Source organism: Oncorhynchus mykiss, chromosome 25 (assembly GCF_013265735.2).
Source record: "Oncorhynchus mykiss isolate Arlee chromosome 25, USDA_OmykA_1.1, whole genome shotgun sequence".
Classification (NCBI taxonomy): domain Eukaryota; kingdom Metazoa; phylum Chordata; class Actinopteri; order Salmoniformes; family Salmonidae; genus Oncorhynchus; species Oncorhynchus mykiss.
In genome coordinates this window covers 31885482-31905913 of record NC_048589.1, presented here as the reverse complement: position 1 = coordinate 31905913, position 20432 = coordinate 31885482, and the positions used below count along the sequence as shown (strand labels likewise).

At 44.0% G+C, this 20432-nt stretch overlaps 1 protein-coding gene across 3 annotated transcripts in view; it reads right to left on the bottom strand.

The window, feature by feature from the left end:
* Positions 1-20432, bottom strand: part of LOC110505805 (coiled-coil domain-containing protein 85C-A-like) — a 102872-nt gene that overhangs the window by 4445 nt on the left and 77995 nt on the right. The window contains exons 2-4 of one of the 3 annotated variants that reach the window (XM_036962789.1): positions 19983-20047; positions 16883-16972; positions 1536-1727 (exon numbers count right to left, since the gene is read on the bottom strand). In XM_036962789.1, coding sequence (XP_036818684.1) covers positions 1536-1727; positions 16883-16972; positions 19983-20047 — 347 coding nt within the window. Of the gene's footprint in view, positions 1-1535; positions 1728-16882; positions 16976-19982; positions 20048-20432 lie in introns of all 3 variants that reach the window. The other 2 variants (XM_036962788.1, XM_036962790.1) reach the window with 2 other exon arrangements.

Here is a 20432-nt window from a genome sequence, read left to right as displayed (position 1 = left end):
TACTAATTGACCCTGTGGGTCAAAGGGAGGTCATAGAGAGATGGGAACCATAGATATGACTGGAATCCAGCCAACCAATGGGTGTCAACAAAAATGTGCTCCACATAATCTGAGCAGAAAATGCCATCTCATACCCTCTGCCATCTCCAACAGCTGTGCAACACTTAACTCCCAACTCTGTGATGAGAGAGAGAGAGGTCGACCCACAGGACCATGTAACATAGACCTCATTAGTGACCAGGATGTCTTTATGGTAGATGGGATACTTGACTGTAAATGGCTGCATTGTGCCTCCATGTTCTCTGTCTCTCATGTACAGAGCTCTGTATGGAACAACCAACAGGCATGGCTACTGAAAGCCTGGAAGGGCCCCAGGGTTGTCCCTACGAGAACACTGGTCCCATACTCTCTCGCCAGGCCTGTCACAGAGTGTATATTATCTTTATAGTGCACTACTTTTGATGGGGCCTGGTCAAAAGAAGTGCACTATGAAAGGGAGTAGGATGCCATTTGGGATGCACACTACATGTCTGGGGGTGGATATGCTGTTGAGATGAGAGAAGGCGGGGCCTGTAGCTTCTACCTCATAGTTATATCCTCCTATCTTATCCTAGGCCTGGGAGGTTTACAGGGGGAATGTATCTGGGAGGTTTACAGGGGGAATGTATCTGGGAGGTTTACAGGGGGAATGTATCTGGGAGGTTTACAGGGGGAATGTATCTGGGAGGTTTACAGGGGGAATGTATCTGGGAGGTTTACAGGGGGAATGTATCTGGGAGGTTTACAAGGGGAATGTATCTGGGAGGTTTACAGGGGGAATGTATCTGGGAGGTTTACAGGGGGAATGTATCTGGGAGGTTTACAGGGGGAATGTATCTGGGAGGTTTACAGGGGGAATGTATCTGGGAGGTTTACAGGGGGAATGTATCTGGGAGGTTTACAGGGGGAATGTATCTGGGAGGTTTACAGGGGGAATGTATCTGTAAGGTTTACAGGGGGAATGTATCTGGGAGGTTTACAGGGGGATTGTATCTGGGAGGTTTACAGGAGGAATGGAGCTCGAAGGCTTAAGAGGCCACAATAAGAGCTTCCATTGTTTCTCCCAGTGAAGTTATTTTAATTACGCTGACAAGTGTGTCGTAAACACTATGGCTCCTTTATGGGAACCTCCAATTATAGCACGGGGAAGTGAAGGGGTGAGAGAGGAGGGGTGAGAGGGGGGGGGTTGAGAGGGAGGGATGGAGGGGGGTAATTGTGCAGTAATTGAAACACTGCTCTCCGTCAAAGCGATGGCAGGCTTGTGATTCGGACAGGCAAACAGAGACTGGGAGCGGGAGGGGGAGAGAGAGGGAGAGGGAGAGAGGGAGAGGGAGAGAGGGGGAAGGAGAGAGGGAGAGGGAGAGGGGGAGGGGGAGGGAGAGAGACGCAACTCATGTACTGTATCTTAATCAAGCTCTCATTATTAGCTTGCTGGGATAGGATAGAGGAGATGAGAAAGGTAATGTGGAAGAGAGGAGAGAGAGAAAGTTTCTTACATTACACATCTCCCTGACGATGGCCTTCTCCTTCTCACTGAGGTCTTCGTCGTAGTCTTCGGGGATTTTCTTCTCCAGGTTCTCATGGACCTCCAGTACCTTCATGGCATGGACCACAGCCTCTGGCTTCTGGCCCACTGGGAGGTAGTCTGCTGGGGGGGACGGCTCACCACTGGGGGACCAACCAGAGCCCTGGAGAGAGAGGAGAGATGGTCAGTGTGGTCACACACACATGAATATACTTTATTTTCTCTCTCTCACACACACACACCATCATGTTAGTAACATCATGCTAATCCCCCCTCTCCCCTCTCTCTCTCTGGGTACTATAGTTCACCACCCACCGAAATGAGATTAAATCCTTTCATTCTGGGTCCTGCCCTGGTCCTACCCTGGTAGGGTTACATCTTCCCTGGTGGGGTTACATCTCCCCTGATCCTAACCTGGTTCTACCCTAGTGGGGTTACATCTCCCCTGATCCTAACCTGGTCCTACCCTCGTGGGGTTACATCTCACCTGGTCCTACCCTGGTGGGGTTACATCTCCCCTGGTCCTACCTTGGTGGGGTTACATCTCCCCTGATCCTAACCCGGTCCTACCCTGGTGGGGTTACATCTCCCCTGATCCTAACCTGGTCCTACCCTGGTGGGTTTACATCTCCCCTGATCCTAACCTGATCCTACCCTGGTGGGGTTACATCTCCCCTGATCCTAACCTGGTCCTACCCTGGTGGGGTTACATCTCCCCTGATCCTAACCTGGTCCTACCCTGGTGGGGTTACATCTCCCCTGGTCCTACCTTGGTGGGGTTACATCTCCCCTGATCCTAACCCGGTCCTACCCTGGTGGGGTTACATCTCCCCTGATCCTAACCTGGTCCTACCCTGGTGGGTTTACATCTCCCCTGATCCTAACCTGGTCCTACCCTGGTGGGTTTACATCTCCCCTGATCCTAACCTGGTCCTACCCTGGTGGGGTTACATCTCCCCTGATCCTAACCTGATCCTACCCTGGTGGGGTTACATCTCCCCTGATCCTAACCTGGTCCTACCCTGGTGGGGTTACAACTCCCCTGATCCTAACCTGGTCCTACCCTGGTGGGTTTACATCTCCCCTGATCCTAACCTGGTCCTACCCTGGTGGGGTTACATCTCCCCTGATCCTAACCTGGTCCTACCCTGGTGGGGTTACATCTCCCCTGATCCTAACCTGGTCCTACCCTGGTCGGGTTACATCTCTCCTGATCCTAACCTGGCCCTACCCTGTTGGGGTTACATCTCCCCTGATCCTAACCTGATCCTACCCTGGTGGGGTTACAACTCCCCTGGTCCTACCCTGGTGGGGTTACATCTCCCCTGATCCTAACCTGGTCCTACCCTGGTGGGGTTACATCTCCCCTGATCCTAACCTGGTCTTACCCTGGTGGGGTAACATCTCCCCTGATCCTAACCTGGTCCTACCCTGGTGGGGTTACATCTCACGTGTGTCTTTCCATCTCTGGGTCACAGCTGATGCACAAAAAGGTATTTGAGGGAGAGGAGCAGTAGTCCTGACTATCCTATCCCTCCCCAGTACATGTCAGTCCCAGCACTCACTGTCCAAGCCCGTAGCTATCTCTATCCCTGGTCCTATCCCAATACAGCTCATTCCCATCACTCACTGTCAAAACCCTTAGTTATCTCTATCCCTGGTCCTATCCCAATACAGCTCAGTCCCATCACTAACTGTCCAAGCCCTTAGCTATCTCTATCCCTGGTCCTATCCCAATACAGCTCCTCAACAATCCCAGCCAGCATTCCAACACTGGTGCCCCTGAGGGGGGGGGGGGGGGGGGAGAGAGAGAGAGAGAGAGAGAGAGGGAGAGAGCAACACACACAAAGGAGAGAGGCAATAACAACAGCTCCAGGGTGAATGGTGTAGGCCCCTGCTGTAGAGGTATTGTAGAAGAGGAAGGATGTGAACCTGATCCGCCTGCCAGTCTACTGTTACAGAGCCTGTATCAATGCCTAGTAGCAATCCTCAGAGAACACTGAGATAGACACCACACTTATGTGCATCCCAAATGGCACCCTATTCCATGTATAGTGTACTATATTTGACCAGGGCCCATATGCCTCTGGTCAAAAGTAGCGCAATATGTAGGGAATATGGTGCCATTTGGGATGTAGCCTGAACAAAGTCAGTTTAAAAGAAAACATAAATAGAGGCTCTAGTTTGAAAGACATCAACAACCAACCATTTTTACAAGACAGAATCACTCATTAAAAGTACATTGCATCTGTCAAAGAGAATCTTGATTGACATTTGATTGGCTGCTCTTGTTATTAGATGGTTGGGATTTTGCCTCGGTCAGTGCTAATTTTAGCATGTGACGGATGTAGGGGGGTGTAGGGGCTATAGAGGGGGGGTTAGCAGGGGTGGGGGCGACCCCCTCAACAATAGGTACCATCTCTCTCTACGTATCACAGGTAACTCCTCACAACACATATTTTAACGTAGCACACAGGTTATACCAAACAATAAGCAAATATGTTCTTTATTTCTACAACACTGGACACCACCCACCATAAACTTTAAAGTGTGTATCAGTCCATGTCATTGTCTGAGCGGAATGTGAATAGACGTGAGAGAGAGAGAGAGGTCATAATCAGATGAGCTCCTGCATTTTTCAGCATGTTCTTAAAAAAATATAGATTTAGAGTTGGATAAACTTGGATTTTTTTTGTCATATACAGTGCCTTGCGAAAGTATTCGGCCCCCTTGAACTTTGCGACCGTTTGCCACATTTCAGGCTTCAAACATAAAGATATAAAACTGTATTTTTTTGTGAAGAATCAACAACAAGTGGGACACAATCATGAAGTGGAACGACATTTATTGGATATTTCAAACTTTTTTAACAAATCAAAAACTGAAAAATTGGGCGTGCAAAATTATTCAGCCCCTTTACTTTCAGTGCAGCAAACTCTCTCCAGAAGTTCAGTGAGGATCTCTGAATGATCCAATGTTGGCCTAAATGACTAATGATGATAAATACAATCCACCTGTGTGTAATCAAGTCTCCGTATAAATGCACCTGCACTGTGATAGTCTCAGAGGTCCGTCAAAAGCGCAGAGAGCATCATGAAGAACAAGGAACACACCAGACAGGTCCGAGATACTGTTGTGAAGAAGTTTAAAGCCGGATTTGGATACAAAAAGATTTCCCAAGCTTTAAACATCCCAAGGAGCACTGTGCAAGCGATAATATTGAAATGGAAGGAGTATCAGACCACTGCAAATCTACCAAGACCTGGCCGTCCCTCTAAACTTTCAGCTCATACAAGGAGAAGACTGATCAGAGATGCAGCCAAGAGGCCCGTGATCACTCTGGATGAACTGCAGAGATCTACAGCTGAGGTGGGAGACTCTGTCCATAGGACAACAATCAGTCGTATATTGCACAAATCTGGCCTTTATGGAAGAGTGGCAAGAAGAAAGCCATTTCTTAAAGATATCCTACTCCAACCAAATGGAGGCCTTGTAAGCTGCCTCCCGCTGTTCAGAGGTAATTAAAAAACAGCACCCTGTGTATGTAAAGAATGATAAGACATGAAAAGAGCACAAAATGAAGCTCCTTATGGAAAATCAAGAGACAATTTTTGCTATTATAAAAATGGGAACATCAGCAACCTCATCTTCCACACAGAACATCCTCTGTCCTAGCAGAGTGCAATATTAGCACACTACCCCTCTAATAAGAGGGGGGGGGGGGGGTGTTAACGAGGGATGGAAACTCAGGATACGAGACAACGAGGACTCTGAGTCAGCTAATACAGTTGAAGTTGGAAGTGTACATACACCTTAGCCAAATACATTTAAACTCAGTTTTTCAAAATTCCAGACATTTAATCCGAGAAAAATTCCCTGTCTTAGGTCAGTTAGGATCACCACTTTGTTTTAAAGAATGTCAAATTTCAGCTATTGTTTCTTTCATCACATTCCCAGTGGGTCAGAAGTGTACATACACTGAATTAGTATTTGGTAGCATTGCCTTTATTATTTTTTAACTTGGGTCAAACATTTCAGGTAGCCTTCCACAAGCTTCCCACAATAAGGTGGGTGAATTTTGGCCCATTCCTCCTGACAGAGCTTGTGTAACTGAGTCAGGTTTGTAGGCCTCCTTGCTCGCACACACTTTCAGTTCTGCCCACAAATTGCCCACAGGATTGAGGTCAGGGCTTTGTGATGGCCACTCCAATACCTTGACTTTGTTGTCCTTAAGCCATTTTGCCACAACTTTGGAAGTATGCTTGGGGTCATTGTCAATTTGGAAGACCCATTTGCGACCAAGCTTTAACTGATGTCTTGAGATGTTGCTTCAAATTATCCACATAATTTTCCTTCCCTCATGATGACATCTATTTTGTGAAGTGCACCAATCCCTCCTGCAGCAAAGCACCCCCACAACATGATGCTGCCAACCCCGTGCTTCACGGTTGGGGTGGTGTTCTTCGGCTGGCAAGCCTCCCCCTTTTTCCTCCAAACATAATGATGGTCATTATGGCCAAACAGATCTATTTTTGTTTCATCAGATCAGAGGACATTTCTCCAAAAAGTACGATCTTTGTCCCCATGTGCAGTTGCAAACCATAGTCTGGCTTTTTTATGGCGGTTTTGAAGCAGTGGCTTCTTCCTTGCTGAGCGGCCTTTCAGGTTATGTTGATTTAGGACTTGTTTTGCTGTGGATATAGATACTTTTGTACCTGTTTCCTCCAGCATCTTCACAAGGTCCTTTGCTGTTGTTCTGGGATTGATTTGCACTTTCGCACCAAAGTACATTAATCTCTAGGAGACAGAACGCATCTCCTTCCTGAGCGGTATGACGGCTGCGTGATCCCATGGTATTTATACTTGCGTACTATTGTTAGTACAGATGAACATGGTACCTTCAGGAGTGTGGAAATTGCTCCCAAGGATGAACCAGACTTGTGGAGGTCTAAAAAAAATTTTCTGAGGTCTTGGCTGATTTCTTTTGGTTTTCTCATGATGTCAAGCAAAGAGGCACTGTGTTTGAAGGTAGGCCTTGAAATACATCCACAGGTACACCTCCAATTGACTCAAATGATGTCAATTAGCCTATCAGAAGCTTCTAAAGCAATGACATCATTTTCAGGTATGTTCCAAGCTGTTTAAATGCACAGTCAATTTAGTGTATGTAAACTTCTGACCCACTGGAGTTGTGATACAGTGAATTATTAGCGAAATTATCTGTCTGTAAACAATTGTTGGAAAAATTACTTGTGTCATGCACAAAGTAGATGTCCTAACCGACTTGCCAAAACTATAGTTTGTTAACAAGCAATTTGTTGAGTGGTTGAAAAACTAGTTTTAATGACGCCAACCTAAGTGTATGTAAACTTACGACTTCAACTGTATAAATCTCTATAAGTCTGGAACAGTACTGGTACAGGGCAACCCCAAAAAGTTTCAGCTGGACTTTCACCTAATAAAATAATTAGCTAAGCAGGAGAAGCTCTCCCTTGAGAAAGATATCCCACCCCGAACGAGTCTGACCAGAGCTCTTCATTATATAACCCCACAGACGAGCAACCCCAAGCGGAAAGTCATCCTCCCAGCAGAGTACTACCCCCTCATTGAAATGAAGGATACATTTACCCAGCTGGAGGTAGGGCAGGTGGAGCTGGAACAGCAGGTGATTACATTCCAGTCAGCACAGACCCAGACAACAGTCCAGCACAACAACACCCCCTTCACCAGACCCGGAGTGCTGGAGGTGGAGAGAGACATATCTGCACTCTGGACTGTGGTGAGACAACTTCAACAGGAGAAAGAGCAGGATCAGGAGAAGAACAGCGCACTAGAGGAGAGGATCAGACTGCTGGTGGAGGAGAGGTTGAGGGGGATGGAGGAGAGGGTGAGGGGGACGGAGGAGAGGATCAGAATGCTGGAGGTGGAGAGAGACATATCTGCACTCTGGACTGTGGTGAGACAACTTCAACAGGAGAAAGAGCAGGATCAGGAGAAGAACAGAGCACTAGAGGAGAGGATCAGACTGCTGGTGGAGGAGAGGTTGAGGGGGATGGAGGAGAGGGTGAGGGGGACGGAGGAGAGGTTGAGGGGGACGGAGGAGAGGATCAGAATGCTGGAGGTGGAGAGAGACATATCTGCACTCTGGACTGTGGTGAGACAACTTCAACAGGAGAAAGAGCAGGAGCAGGAGAAGAACAGAGCACTAGAGGAGAGGATCAGACTGCTGGTGGAGGAGAGGTTGAGGGGGATGGAGGAGAGGGTGAGGGGGACGGAGGAGAGGATCAGAATGCTGGAGGTGGAGAGAGACATATCTGCACTCTGGACTGTAGTGAGACAACTTCAACAGGAGAAAGAGCAGGATCAGGAGCAGGAGAAGAACAGCGCACTAAAGGAGAGGATCAGACTGCTGGAGGAGAGGTTGAGGGGGATGGTGTGTGACAGAGAACAACCCACTAGAGAGGTGGCCACCCCCGCAGAGAAGCCAGCAGACCAGCCCACCTCAGCTCCTGACAAAAGTCTCGACACCACAGCAGAAGAGTCCACCACAGACCCTGACCACGTCGACATCAGAGTAGGACAGACAAATGAAGAACCCCAAGCCCAGGGGATCTCACCCCCTCTGAGCACCCCCCTGTCAGCCACTCTGATAGCCCTCCTGACAAACCCCCCCCCCCCCCCCCCCCCCCACACACACACACACACACACACCCAATGAGGACATACACAAGACACAGATTGTACTCCTTATGGACTCAAACGGAAAATACAGTGGGGATGACAAGTATTTGATACACTGCCGATTTTGCAGGTTTTCCTACTTACGAAGCATGTAGAGGTCTGTAATTTTTATCATAGGTACACTTCAACTGTGAGAGACGGAATCTAAAACAAAAACTATAGTTTAAATAAGGTTGCCAGGTGCACGGTGTTTCCTCCGACTCATTGGTGCGGCTGGCTTCCGGGTTGGATGGCGGATAGTAGCTACTAAAACAATTGGATACCACGAAATTGGGGAGAAAAAGAGGTCAAATTCAACAACAAAAAAACAACAAAAAATAAATACTTATGTCATGCAATAAAATGCAAATTAATTACTTAAAAATCATAGAATGTGATTTTCTGGAATTTTGTTTTAGATTTCGTCTCTCACAGTTGAAGTGTACCTATGAAAATTACAGACCTCTACATGCTTCGTAAGTAGGAAAACCTGCAAATTAATTACTTAAACATCATACAATGTGATTTTCTGGATTTTTGTTTTCAATTCTCAATCATGAGGCATCAAAGCCAAAGGAACTGAGTAATATTATGAAAAAAAAGGCAACAACAAATTCAATCCCTTTATGACAACTTCCTGGACAAAATATTCCACTGTAATAGTGAAGGTGTAAATTTGGCAGTAAAAAATGTTAACAATATATTTGACCTCTCAGCTTCCCTATCTAATCTAAACAGAAAACCAAAGAAAATGGACAACAATGACAAATGATTTGATGAAGAATGTAAAACCTAAGAAAGAAATTGAAAAACCTGTCCAACCAAAACCATAGAGACCCAGAAAACCTGAGTCTATGCCTTCACTATGGTGAATCAATAAAACAATACAGAAATACACTACAGAAAAAGAAGGAACAACATGTCAGAAATCAGCTCAATGTAATTGAAGAATCCACAGACTCTAACCACTTCTTGGAAAATTGGAAAACACTAAACAAACAACAACAAAAACAATTATCTATCCAAAATGGAGATGTATGGGTAAAGCACTTATCCAATCTTTTTGGCTCTAACAAAGAACCATTGGCAAAAACATATATATGATCAAATACAAATCTTAGAATCAACTTTTAAAGACTACCAGAACTCACTGGATTCTCCAATTACCTTGAATGAACTACAGGACAAAATAAAACCCCTCCAACCCAAAAAGGCCTGTGCTGTTGATGGTATCCTCAATGAAATGATCAAATATACAGACAACAAATTCCAATTGGCTATACTAAAACTCTTTAACATCATCCTTAGCTCTGGCATCTTCCCCAATATTTGGAACCAAGGACTGATCACCCTAATCTACAAAAGTGGAGACAAATTTGACCCCAATAACTACCGTGGGATATACGTCAACAGCAACCTTGTGAAAATCCTCTGCATTGTCATTAACAGCAGACTCGTACATTTCCTCAGTGAAAACAATGCACTCAGCATATGTCAAATTGGATTTTTACCAAATTACCGTATGACAGACCACATATTCACCTTGCACAACCTTATTGACAAACAAACAAACCAAAACAAAGGCAATGTCTTCTAATGATTGTTGATTTAACAAAATATTTTGACTCAATTTGGCATGATTGTCTGCTATACAAATTGATTGAAACTAGTGTTGGGAGGAAAAGATTCAACATAATAATAAAATCCATGTACACCAACAACAAGTGTGTGGATAAAATTGGCTGAAAACACACACTTTTCTATCCACAGGGCCGTGGGGTGACACAGGGATGCAGCCTAAGCCCCACCCTCTTCAACATATATATCAACAAATTGGCGAGGGCACCAGAACAGTCTGCAGCACCCGGCCTCACCCTACTAGAATCTGAAGTCAAATGTCTACTGTTTGCTGATGATCTGGCGCTTTTGTCCCCAACCAAGGAGGGCCTACAGCAGCACCTAGATCTTCTGCACAGATTCTATCAGACCTGGGCCCTGACAGTAAATCTCATTAAAACAAAAATAGTGGTGTTCCAAAAAAGGTCCAGTTGCCAGGATCACAAATACAAATTCCATCTAGACACAGTTGCCCTAGAGCACACAAAAAAAACTATACATACCTCATCCTAAACATCAGTGCCACAGGTAACTTCCACAAAGCTTTGAACGATCTGAGACAAGTAAAGAAGGGCCTTCTATGCCATCAAAAGGAAAATACAATTTGACACTGCCAATTAGGATCTGAAAAATATATATATTTGAATCAGTTATAGAACCCATTGCCTATATGGTTGTGAGGTCTGAACCAAGAATTTACAAAATGGGACAAACTCCAAATGGAGACTCTGCATGCAGAATTCGGCAAAAACAATCCTCTGCATGCAGAGCAGAATTAGGCAGACACCCGCTAATTATCAAAATCCAGAAAAGAGTCGTTAAATTCTACAACCACCTTAAAGGAAGCGATTCCCAAACCTTCCATAACAAAGCCATCCCCTACAGAAAGATGAACCTGGAGAAGAGTCCCCTAAGCAAGCTTGTCCTGGGTCTCTGTTCACAAACACAAATAGACCCCACAGAGCCCAAGGACAGCAATAGAATTAGATCCAAACAAATCATGAGAACACATTAGAAAGAATTAACAAAAAAACTGAGCAAACTAGAATGCTATTTGGCCCTGAACATAAAGTACACAGTTGCAGAATACCTGACCACTGTGACTGACCCAAACTTAAGGAACACTTTGACTATGTACAGACTCAGTGAGCATAGCCTTGCTATTGAGAAAGACCGCCGTAGGTAGACCTGGCTCGCAAAAGAAGACAGGCTATGTTCACAATGCCCACAAAATGAGGTGGAAACTGAGCTGTACTTACTAACCTCATGCCAAATGTATGACCATATTAGAGACACATATTTCACTCAGATTTATTTTCCCTTTTGTACTTTAACTATTTTCACATCATTACAACATTGAATGTAGACATAATATGGCATTTGAAATGTCTTTATTATTTTGGAGTGTAATGTTTACTGTTCATTTTTTATTGTTTATTTCACTTTGGTTTATTATCTATTTTACTTGATTTGGCAATTTAAACATGTTTCCCATGCCAATAAACCCCCTTAAATTGAAATTGAATTGAGAGAGAGAGAGATATGATGCATTATTCAAAGCGTCACCTTCTGTGTTTGAAGTTGAAGTTCAAAGCCATGCTAATCAGGACAGGAGTCTAAAGTCGGTCTGTATTTCATTCCAAAACACACACACACTTTTTGCACACGCCACACTCTTATTCTTTTTTACCTGAGTGGTTACCATGATGACTCCAATGTTGTTTTAGCAGGACCAATCAGAGTTCTGATTAGCTAAAGAAGAGTACTCTCCTCTCTCTTCTCTCCTTGCTCTGCTCTCTCTCCTCTCCTCTCTCTGTCTCTGCTCTCTCTCCTCCCTCTCTCTGCTCTCTCCTCGCCTCTCCTCTGTCTCTGCTCCCTCTCCTCTCCTTCAGTCTCTCTTCCTTACATCCTCACTTCTCTCCTCTCCTTTCACAGCCTCCTATGTTCTCTCCCTTCTCTTCCTTCCCCCTCTTCTCCTCTCCCTCTTGTTCTCTCTCTCCCCCTCTCTGCATTACTGCTGGAGGAAGAGGAGGAGTGTGTGTGTGTGTGGGGGGGGGGGGGGGGGGGGGTAGAGAGGAAAGGATGACGGAGGAAGAGGATAAGAAGGAAGAAGAGGGATTAAGAATGAGGACAATGACGCCCCCAAGGTGAGAGCTGGAGAGGGGGATGAAAGAGAAGGAGAGAGCAGAGGGTGTCTTTGCCCTTCTGTAAGGAGGGACGCTAATTTAATTTGTGGTCTTTAAGGGACGACCTCTGGTTAAACATGGAAGCAACAGAGAGACAGGTGAAATCTCTGGGCTATAAAGGAGAGAGACAGAGAGACAGACATATAAAGAGAGAAATAAAGAGAGAGAGATAGAAAGAGAGAGGGGGAAGACAGAGTTAATTTATTTTCTCTTTTGTAATTTAACTATTTGCACATTGTTACAACACCCTATATAGACATAATATGACATTTGAAATGTCTTAATTTGTTTGGAACTTTTGTGAGCGTAATGTTTACTGTTCATGTTTTATTGTTTATTTCACTTTGAGAGAGAGAGAGAGAGAAATACCATTTAATTGACTTGAGAGAGAAAGTAAAGCCTATTGAATTGAATTGAATTGAGAGAGAAAGAGAGTCTTCAGCTTCAGTCTCCAGCTGGGCTAGAGAATTTGTCACGCCCTGATCTGTTTCACCTGTATTTGTGCTTGTCTCCACCCCCTCCAGGTGTTGCCCATATTCTCCACTTATCCTCTGGGTATTGAAAAAACTTAAGCGTTATGGCTTTTCAACCTCTGCCATATCATGGATTCGGAGCTATCTATCTAATAGAACTTAATGGGTTTTCTTTAATAGAAGCGTCTCTAATGTCAAAAATGTAAAGTGTTGTGTACCGCAGGGCAGCTCTCTAGGCACTATACTCTTTTCTATTTTTACCAATGACCTACCACTGGCATTAAACAAAGCATGTATGCTGATGATTCAACCATATACGCATCAGCAACCACAGCTAATGAAGTCACTGAAACCCGTAACAAAGAGTTTCAGTCTGTATTGGAATGGGTGGCCAGTAATAAACTGGTCCTAAACATCTCTAAAACTAAGAGCATTGTATTTGGTACAAATCATTCCTTAAGTGCTAGACCTCAGCTGAATCTGGTAATGGCTGTTGAACAAGTTGAGGAGACTAAATTACTTGGCGTTACCTTAGATTGTAAACTGGCATGGTCAAAACATATAGATTCAATGGTTGCAAAGATGGGGAGAGGTCTAGCCGTAATAAAGAGATTTTTTTACACCACGCTCCAAAAAGCAAGTTCTCTAGGCTCTAGTTTTGTCTAATTTTGATTATTGTCCAGTCATGTGGCCCAGTGCTGTAAGGAAAGACCTAGTTAAGCTGCAGTTGGCCCAGAACAGAGCGGCACGTTTTGCTCTTAATTGTAATCAGAGGGCTGATTTAAATACTATGCATGCCAGTCTCTATTGGCTAAGTGTTGAGGAGAGACTGATTGCATCACTTCTTCTTTTTATAAGAAACATTGCGTTGAAAATCCCAAATTGTTTGCATAGTCAACTTACACACAGCTCTGACACACACACTTATCCCACCAGACATGACACCAGGAGTCTTTTCACAGTCCCCAAATCCAGAACAAATTCAAGAAAGCGTACAGTATTATATAGAGCCCTTATTGCATGGAACTTCCTTCCATCTCATATTGCTCAAATAAACAGCAAACCTGGTTTCAAAAAACAGATAAAACAACATCTTGAAGCACAACGCCTCTCCCCTATTTGACCTAGATAGTTTGTGTATAGGCATTGATATGTAGGCTACGTGTGCCTTTTTTTTAAATGTATGTTGTTCTGTCCGTGAGCTGTTCTTGTTTATTGATGTTCTTTATTATGTCATTCTGTATTATGTTTCAGATTTTGTGTGAACCCCAGGAAGAGTAGCTGCTGCTTTTGCAACAGCTAATAGGGATCCTAATAAAATACCAAATACCTGTGTTTTCTGTCTGTCTGTGCCAGTTCATCTTGTTTGTCAAGCTTACCAGCATTCGTCCTGTCAGCTCCCGTCTTTTCCCAGCCTCTTTATTTCTCATCCTCCTGGTTTTTGACCCTTGCCTGTCCTGACGCTGTACCCGTCCGCCTGACTACTCTGCCCATCTCTGAACCTGATTACTGAAGTCTGCCTGTCCCTGACCCTGAGCCTGCCTGCCGTCCTGTACCTTTGCTCCTACTCTGGATTATCGACCCCTGCCTGCCTTGACCTGTCGTTTGCCTGCCCCTGTGGTTACAATAAACATTGTTACTTCACACCGTCTGCACTTGGGTCTTACCTTGATTCATGATAGAATCAAAGCTAGATAAACAGAATGAGGGGTGGAAGTTAGGCTTAACATGATGTATTGCTGTTGTAAATTCTACTTTATTACTCTGGGTTATTGGGTAAAGTCTGAGCTGTGTTTACATTAAAGACATGAGGTTATTGTCTCTTAACACTCAGGGTGGAATGTGGAAGAGGCAGAGCAGAGGCAGGGCTGGAGTAAAAGTGCATATACTGGAGACTGACATTCAATATTGCAAGATGGCGCCAACAGAGATGATCGCCTCGCTTCAAGTCCTTAGGAAACAATGCAGTAATTTGTATTTTTTTTGTTGTTACATTGTTAGCCCAGAAAATCTTAAGTGTATTACAAACAGCCGGGAAGAACTATTGGATATAAGAGCGACATCAACTTACCAACATCACGACCAGGAATACAACTTTCCCGAAGTGAATCCTTTGTTCGGACCTCCATGCTGGACATTGGATCTAATCCCAGAGGCAGACCCAAAACAACGTTGTTGCCGCAGGAGAGGAAGGCGGAGGGGCCTCCTGGTCAGACTTAGAAGGTGAGCACACCATCCACCGCTTCTGAGCATATTACTTGTCAATGTCCAGTCTCTAGACAACAAGGTGGACGAAATTAGGGCACGAGTTGCCTTCCAGAGAGACATCAGAGATTGTAACATTCTCTGTTTCATGGAAACATGGCTCACTCGGGATATGTTGTCAGAGGTGGTACAGCCACTGAGTTTCTTCATGTGTCGCGCCAACAGAAACAAACATCTCTCTGGTAAGAAGAAGGGCGGGGGTGTATGCCTCATGATTAACGACTCATGGTGTAATCATAACAACATATAGGAACTCAAGTCCTTTTGTTCACCTGACCTAGAATTTCTTACAATCAAATGCCGACCGCATGATATAGCAAAATAATTATTTTAGATTATAGTATACCCCCCAAGCAGATACCTCGACGGCCCTGAAAGAACTTCACTGGACTCTATGTAAACTGGAAACCATATATCCTAAGGCTGCATTTATTGTAGCTGGGGATTTTAACAAATCTCATTTGAGAACAAGGCTACCTAAATTCTACCAGCACATTGATTGTGCTGGACCACTGCTACTCTAACTTCCGTGATGAATACAAGGCCCTCCCACACCCTCCCTTCGGCAAATCTGACCATGACTCCATCTTGTTGCTCCCCTCATATAGGCAGAAACTAAAACAGGAAGAGACCTTGTTTAGGTATATCCAACGCAGGTCTGACCAATCGGATTCCACACTTCAAGATTGCTTCAATCACGTGGACTGGGATATGTTCCAGGTAGCCTCAGACAATTACATCGACGTATAGCCTGACTCGGTGAGTGAGTTTATTAGGAAGTGCAATGGAGATGTTGTACCCACTGTGACTATTAAAACCTTTCCTAACCAGAAACAGAGGATTGACGGCAGCATTCGCACAAAACTGAAAGTGTGAACCACCGCATTTAATCATAGCAAGGTGACTGGAAACATGACCGAATAAAAACAGTGTAGTTATTCCCTCTGCAAGGCAATCAAATATGCAAAGCGTCAGTACAGAGACAAAGTTGAGTCGTAATTCAACGGCACAAACACGAGACATATGTGGCAGGGTCTACAGAAAATCACAGATTACAAAAAGAAAACCAGCCCTGTCGCGGACATCAATGTCTTGCTCCCAGACAAATGAAACAACTTTTTTGCTCGCTTTGAGGACAATACAGTGCCACCGACACGGCACACTACCAAAGACTGTGTATTCTCCTCCATGGCCGACGTGAGTAAAATATTTAAACGTGTTAACCCTCGCAAGGTTGCCGGCCCAGACAGCATCCCTAGCTGAACATAGTGCCTCTTCAACCTCATGGGGCTGAAGAAATTTGGCTTGTCACCAAAAACCCTCACAAACATTTACAGATGCACAATTGAGAGCATCCTGTCGGGCTGTATCACTGCCTGGTAAGGCAACTGCACTGCAGTTTCGCTCATCTCGCATTAACATCTACTAACCATGTATATGTGACCAATAACATTTGATTTGATATTGGAAATTGGGATCGTACACCTTTAAATGTAGAGGAGCTGGAGAAGGTTTGAAAGTGTTTGAAAGTCCAGTTCAAAGCAAGTCTGTGAAGTGATACTGAAGTCAGCGAGGGAAACTCTTAAAGCACTTCAAAGGAGCTAAGGCCGCAATAAGAGGAAGAAAGTACCAATGTAGGGATAGAAATCTGTGGACTGGTTTCAACCTTGTGTGAGTCTTTGAGACTCAGGAAATACTTTCCAAATGTCTGAGCTTCCAGAACTCTCTTTCTCTCTCCCTCTGAATGTGTCCCCCATGTGTGTGTCTTTTCCCTCTTAGCTTTGATCTTTCCTGACAGATCATGACCCCTGACCTTGACCCTTATCAGCCGGAGTGAGAACATAAAACAACAATGCTGCTGCCACAAAGACCTCTGCTTTGGTGACCACTGCTATGGTGACCGTTACCGCTGTGACCTGTAATTGTTGTTCAATTAAAATATACTGCAAATCGGCTCAAAACAGATAAGGTTTTCTGGTAGCTACGATTTATCCACAGAGCCAAACAGAGAGGTCATGGCAGGGAGAGGGAGTGGTTTGGCGCCATACTGTACGTACATTCTGCAGTGGGTCTTGCTGGTACTGTGAGAGCTGAGACTCAGAGTGGTAGAAGCCCTTCCTCAGACTCTTCAGATCACCACTTTTAGACTGCTGAGAGAGAGGGGGGGAGAGAGAGCAGCAAGAGGAAGAGAGAGCGAGAGAGAGGGGGAGAGAGAGCAGCAAGAGGAAGAGAGAGAACACATTTAGAGGAGTAGACAGTGCACACAGAAGTCCAAGAGGAGAAAATGTGCTGCTGATATCTGTACAAGAGAGAGGAGCTCAGCACAGAAGTTGAGAGGTTTGATGCTGAGGATTGTCAATAGGCCATTTTAGAACACCTTGTAAGACAGCAGATGTCAGTTCAGTTCATTTATACCCAATCTATCGTATAATTGAAAATGGCCAGCATGTGTTTTGTATCCTCATGCCTGGGGTAAAATAAATGGCATCCCTCTGCCTCAGGACACTGGACTGAGTGTAGCTCAGAACCTGCAGCTCTGCATGTAAAGTAGTCTAGAACTTTGACCGAAGACACAAGGAAGATCTCATCAAACGACCATTGGGACATCTGATGTATCTAGTCTTCCAGAAGAAAGAAAGCTACTACTACAACTACTAAGGACATGGTGATCTCTAGTGGACAACCAGAGACTTTCTGTTGAACTATTCGTCGCAGATGGAATGGACAATTTCAACAGAGAGAGACGACAAAGACATACAAGCGTAAATATGTACATTGCATTTCTAAATCTGAATGAGCGGTTGTTGGGGATGCTAAATATCCATATTAACGATGAGCGTATTATTCAACTGTATGTACGATAAAATTCCTTTCTCTCCTTCTCCCGCTCTTTCGTTCCCCACCTTTTCATTGTGTAACCAGCCGTCATATCGGGTTAGTCCACTAGGGACTTTTCATTGCATTATGTTAGTAATCAATTCAACCTTTACTGTGTGTGTTTACATATTTCGGTGTGATTATTTCATTAGTTAGTAAATAAATAATTAAGCCAATTTGTGTAAACTGAGTCATCATGTAGACTAGGGTTTGTGCAGATTAATAGAATATTACGACACTCAGAATGAGACTGATATGAGGTAAACATACATGAATAAGTGACTGTTATCTATAGATATGAATATATCTTATAAGAGTATAATTCGGGAGATAGTAACTTGTTAAATACGTTTTCCCGTGGTGCCCCAAGTTACAGAGTTAATTGTAACATTATTAATTTAATCACGTAATCAATTAAACATAGTTAATTGATTGGATAAGTTAACAGTCATCGCATTAATGATAAGTCACAACAAAATGTTATATTATGGCTATGTATAGTGTTTTAAAGTGTCACGTTCTGACCTTAGTTCCTTTTTTATGTCTTTATTTTAGTTGGTCAGGGCGTGAGTTGGGCTGGGCATTCTATGTTGTTTTTCTATGTTTTGTTCTGTTATATTTCTATGTGTTTGGCCTAGTATGGTTCTCAATCAGAGGCAGGTGTCAGTCGTTGTCTCTGATTGGGAGCCATATTTAGGTAGCCTGTTTTTTGTGTTTTTGTGGGTGGTTGTATCCTGTGTTAGTGTTTTCACCATATGGGACTGTTACGGTTAATGGTTTGTACTTTTGTTCAGTTGATTTATTAAATATATCATTATGGACAATTACCACGTTGCACATTGGTCTGATCATTGCAACTCCTCCTCTGAAGAAGAGGAATTCCATTACATAAAGTACAAAAGGGAAAATAAATAAACATAAATATGGGTTGTATTTACAATGGTGTTTGTTCTTCACTGGTTGCCCTTTTCTTGTAGCAACAGGTCACAAATCTACTGCTGTGATGGCACACTGGTATTTCACCTAATTGAGCGGACCCCACACCTCACAACCATATGGGTTCTATAACTGGTTCAAGTATTTTTAGCCAGATCCTAATTGGGATGTCGAATTTTATGCTCCTTTTGACGGCGTAGAAGGCCCTTCCTGAGAAGGGGGACATTTCAAGAAAATTAACAACTAAGGAAGAATTTTTCACTTCTCTCATTGACTTCTCAAACCCCAAACCCCGGCCTGGTCGGTTTCGCAGACGTTTCCGGAAGTCTTGTGATATTGCACCTCTGGGTTTAGAAAGTCTGTGCTACAACCTTCATTTTCACCAGGTTCCCATGAAGCATATGTAATGACAGTCCACCACCACATACCAGAGAGTCTCCTGATTAGCAAGGGGTAGTCTGTGTTTCATTTCATTGTGTATTAAAAACACAGTTTGAGATCATTGTGAGGGGATTTCACCAGTGGTCCAAAGAGGGAATTGTTTGCCACAGTAACCAAGAGGGTGGCATTTGGAACACATACCTATTCTATTCACCTCTAGCTGATGTCATAATGATGCTCCCTCTGGTCATTACAATGTTACTAAAACTCTTTACTACTCTGAGTGCACTCTCTTCCCTGTAGTATCCATCTCTCTCGGGTATGTACTTTAGTGTGTATGTGTGTGCATTCATGTGTGAGTAAATGTGTGTGAACCTGTGTGTATGTGTTTTAACATCTCCTAGTAGAGAGTAGAGATAGTACAAATGTGTGCCTGTGTTCTGGTTGTTGCTCCTCATGGATTCCTTTCATGTGAAATCAGACCCCAGACAGAATGGCAATGAGAAGCAATGAAACATTCATCCCATGAGTGAGTTCTCCTGCTCTCCCATCATTTATCCCAATCCATTATGGAAGTTCACTTTCACTGTGGAGCTGAATTATTCACTTAACCATGTCATCCCAGCAGGTAGAAACAAGCTCTCTCTCTCCCTCTCTCCCTTCCTCCATCTCGCTACATCTCCTCTGTGTAGCCGATTACTTGGCAATATTTAGCTTTCTCTATTAGCTCCCACTACATCTCTCTCATTCTCTGTTTATACTTTGAAAATGACACTCTCGTCACTACTGCCTTCTCTGCCTCTCCCACGAGAGAGTTTAGGTTTGAAAAAGTGAGAATGGAAAACATTGAGAGAGTTTAGGTTTGAGAAAGTGAGAATGGGAGACATTAAGAGAGAGTGGAAATTGAAAAACAGAGCGGTGATAGTTTTCACCATGGTAACATACAGTAGCTGAGAGTTTTACCTGTGATAGAAGCTGCTTGTTGTCATCCTCCAGGACCTTGGTCTCCATTTGCCTGATGTAGTTACCTGGAAGAATAAAGAGGCAGAGAGAATATCAATGAAAAGAATGTCAGTCCCACTGATCCAAGGCCTGTCTCATATCAATGACAGTGTCTGTCTCCCAAATGGCACCCTATCCCCTTTAAAGTGCACTACATTTACTAGGGCTTTGGTCAAAAGTAGTACACTATATAAAGAACAGGATTCCATTTGGGACGCAGTCTCTGTTAAATCCAGGTGTCCATTCCGGCTCTGAAACAATGGAGTTCAATAGACCAAGACCCATGTGTGCCCACAGATTCCCTCCAGTCTCTGTTAATACCAATTAGGTTGTGTTTGATGTATTCTGAGTTGGGCTCTGGGTCCCTCTGTGTGACGCTCAGCAGTCCTCTCAGCCTTAATCCCCCACCAG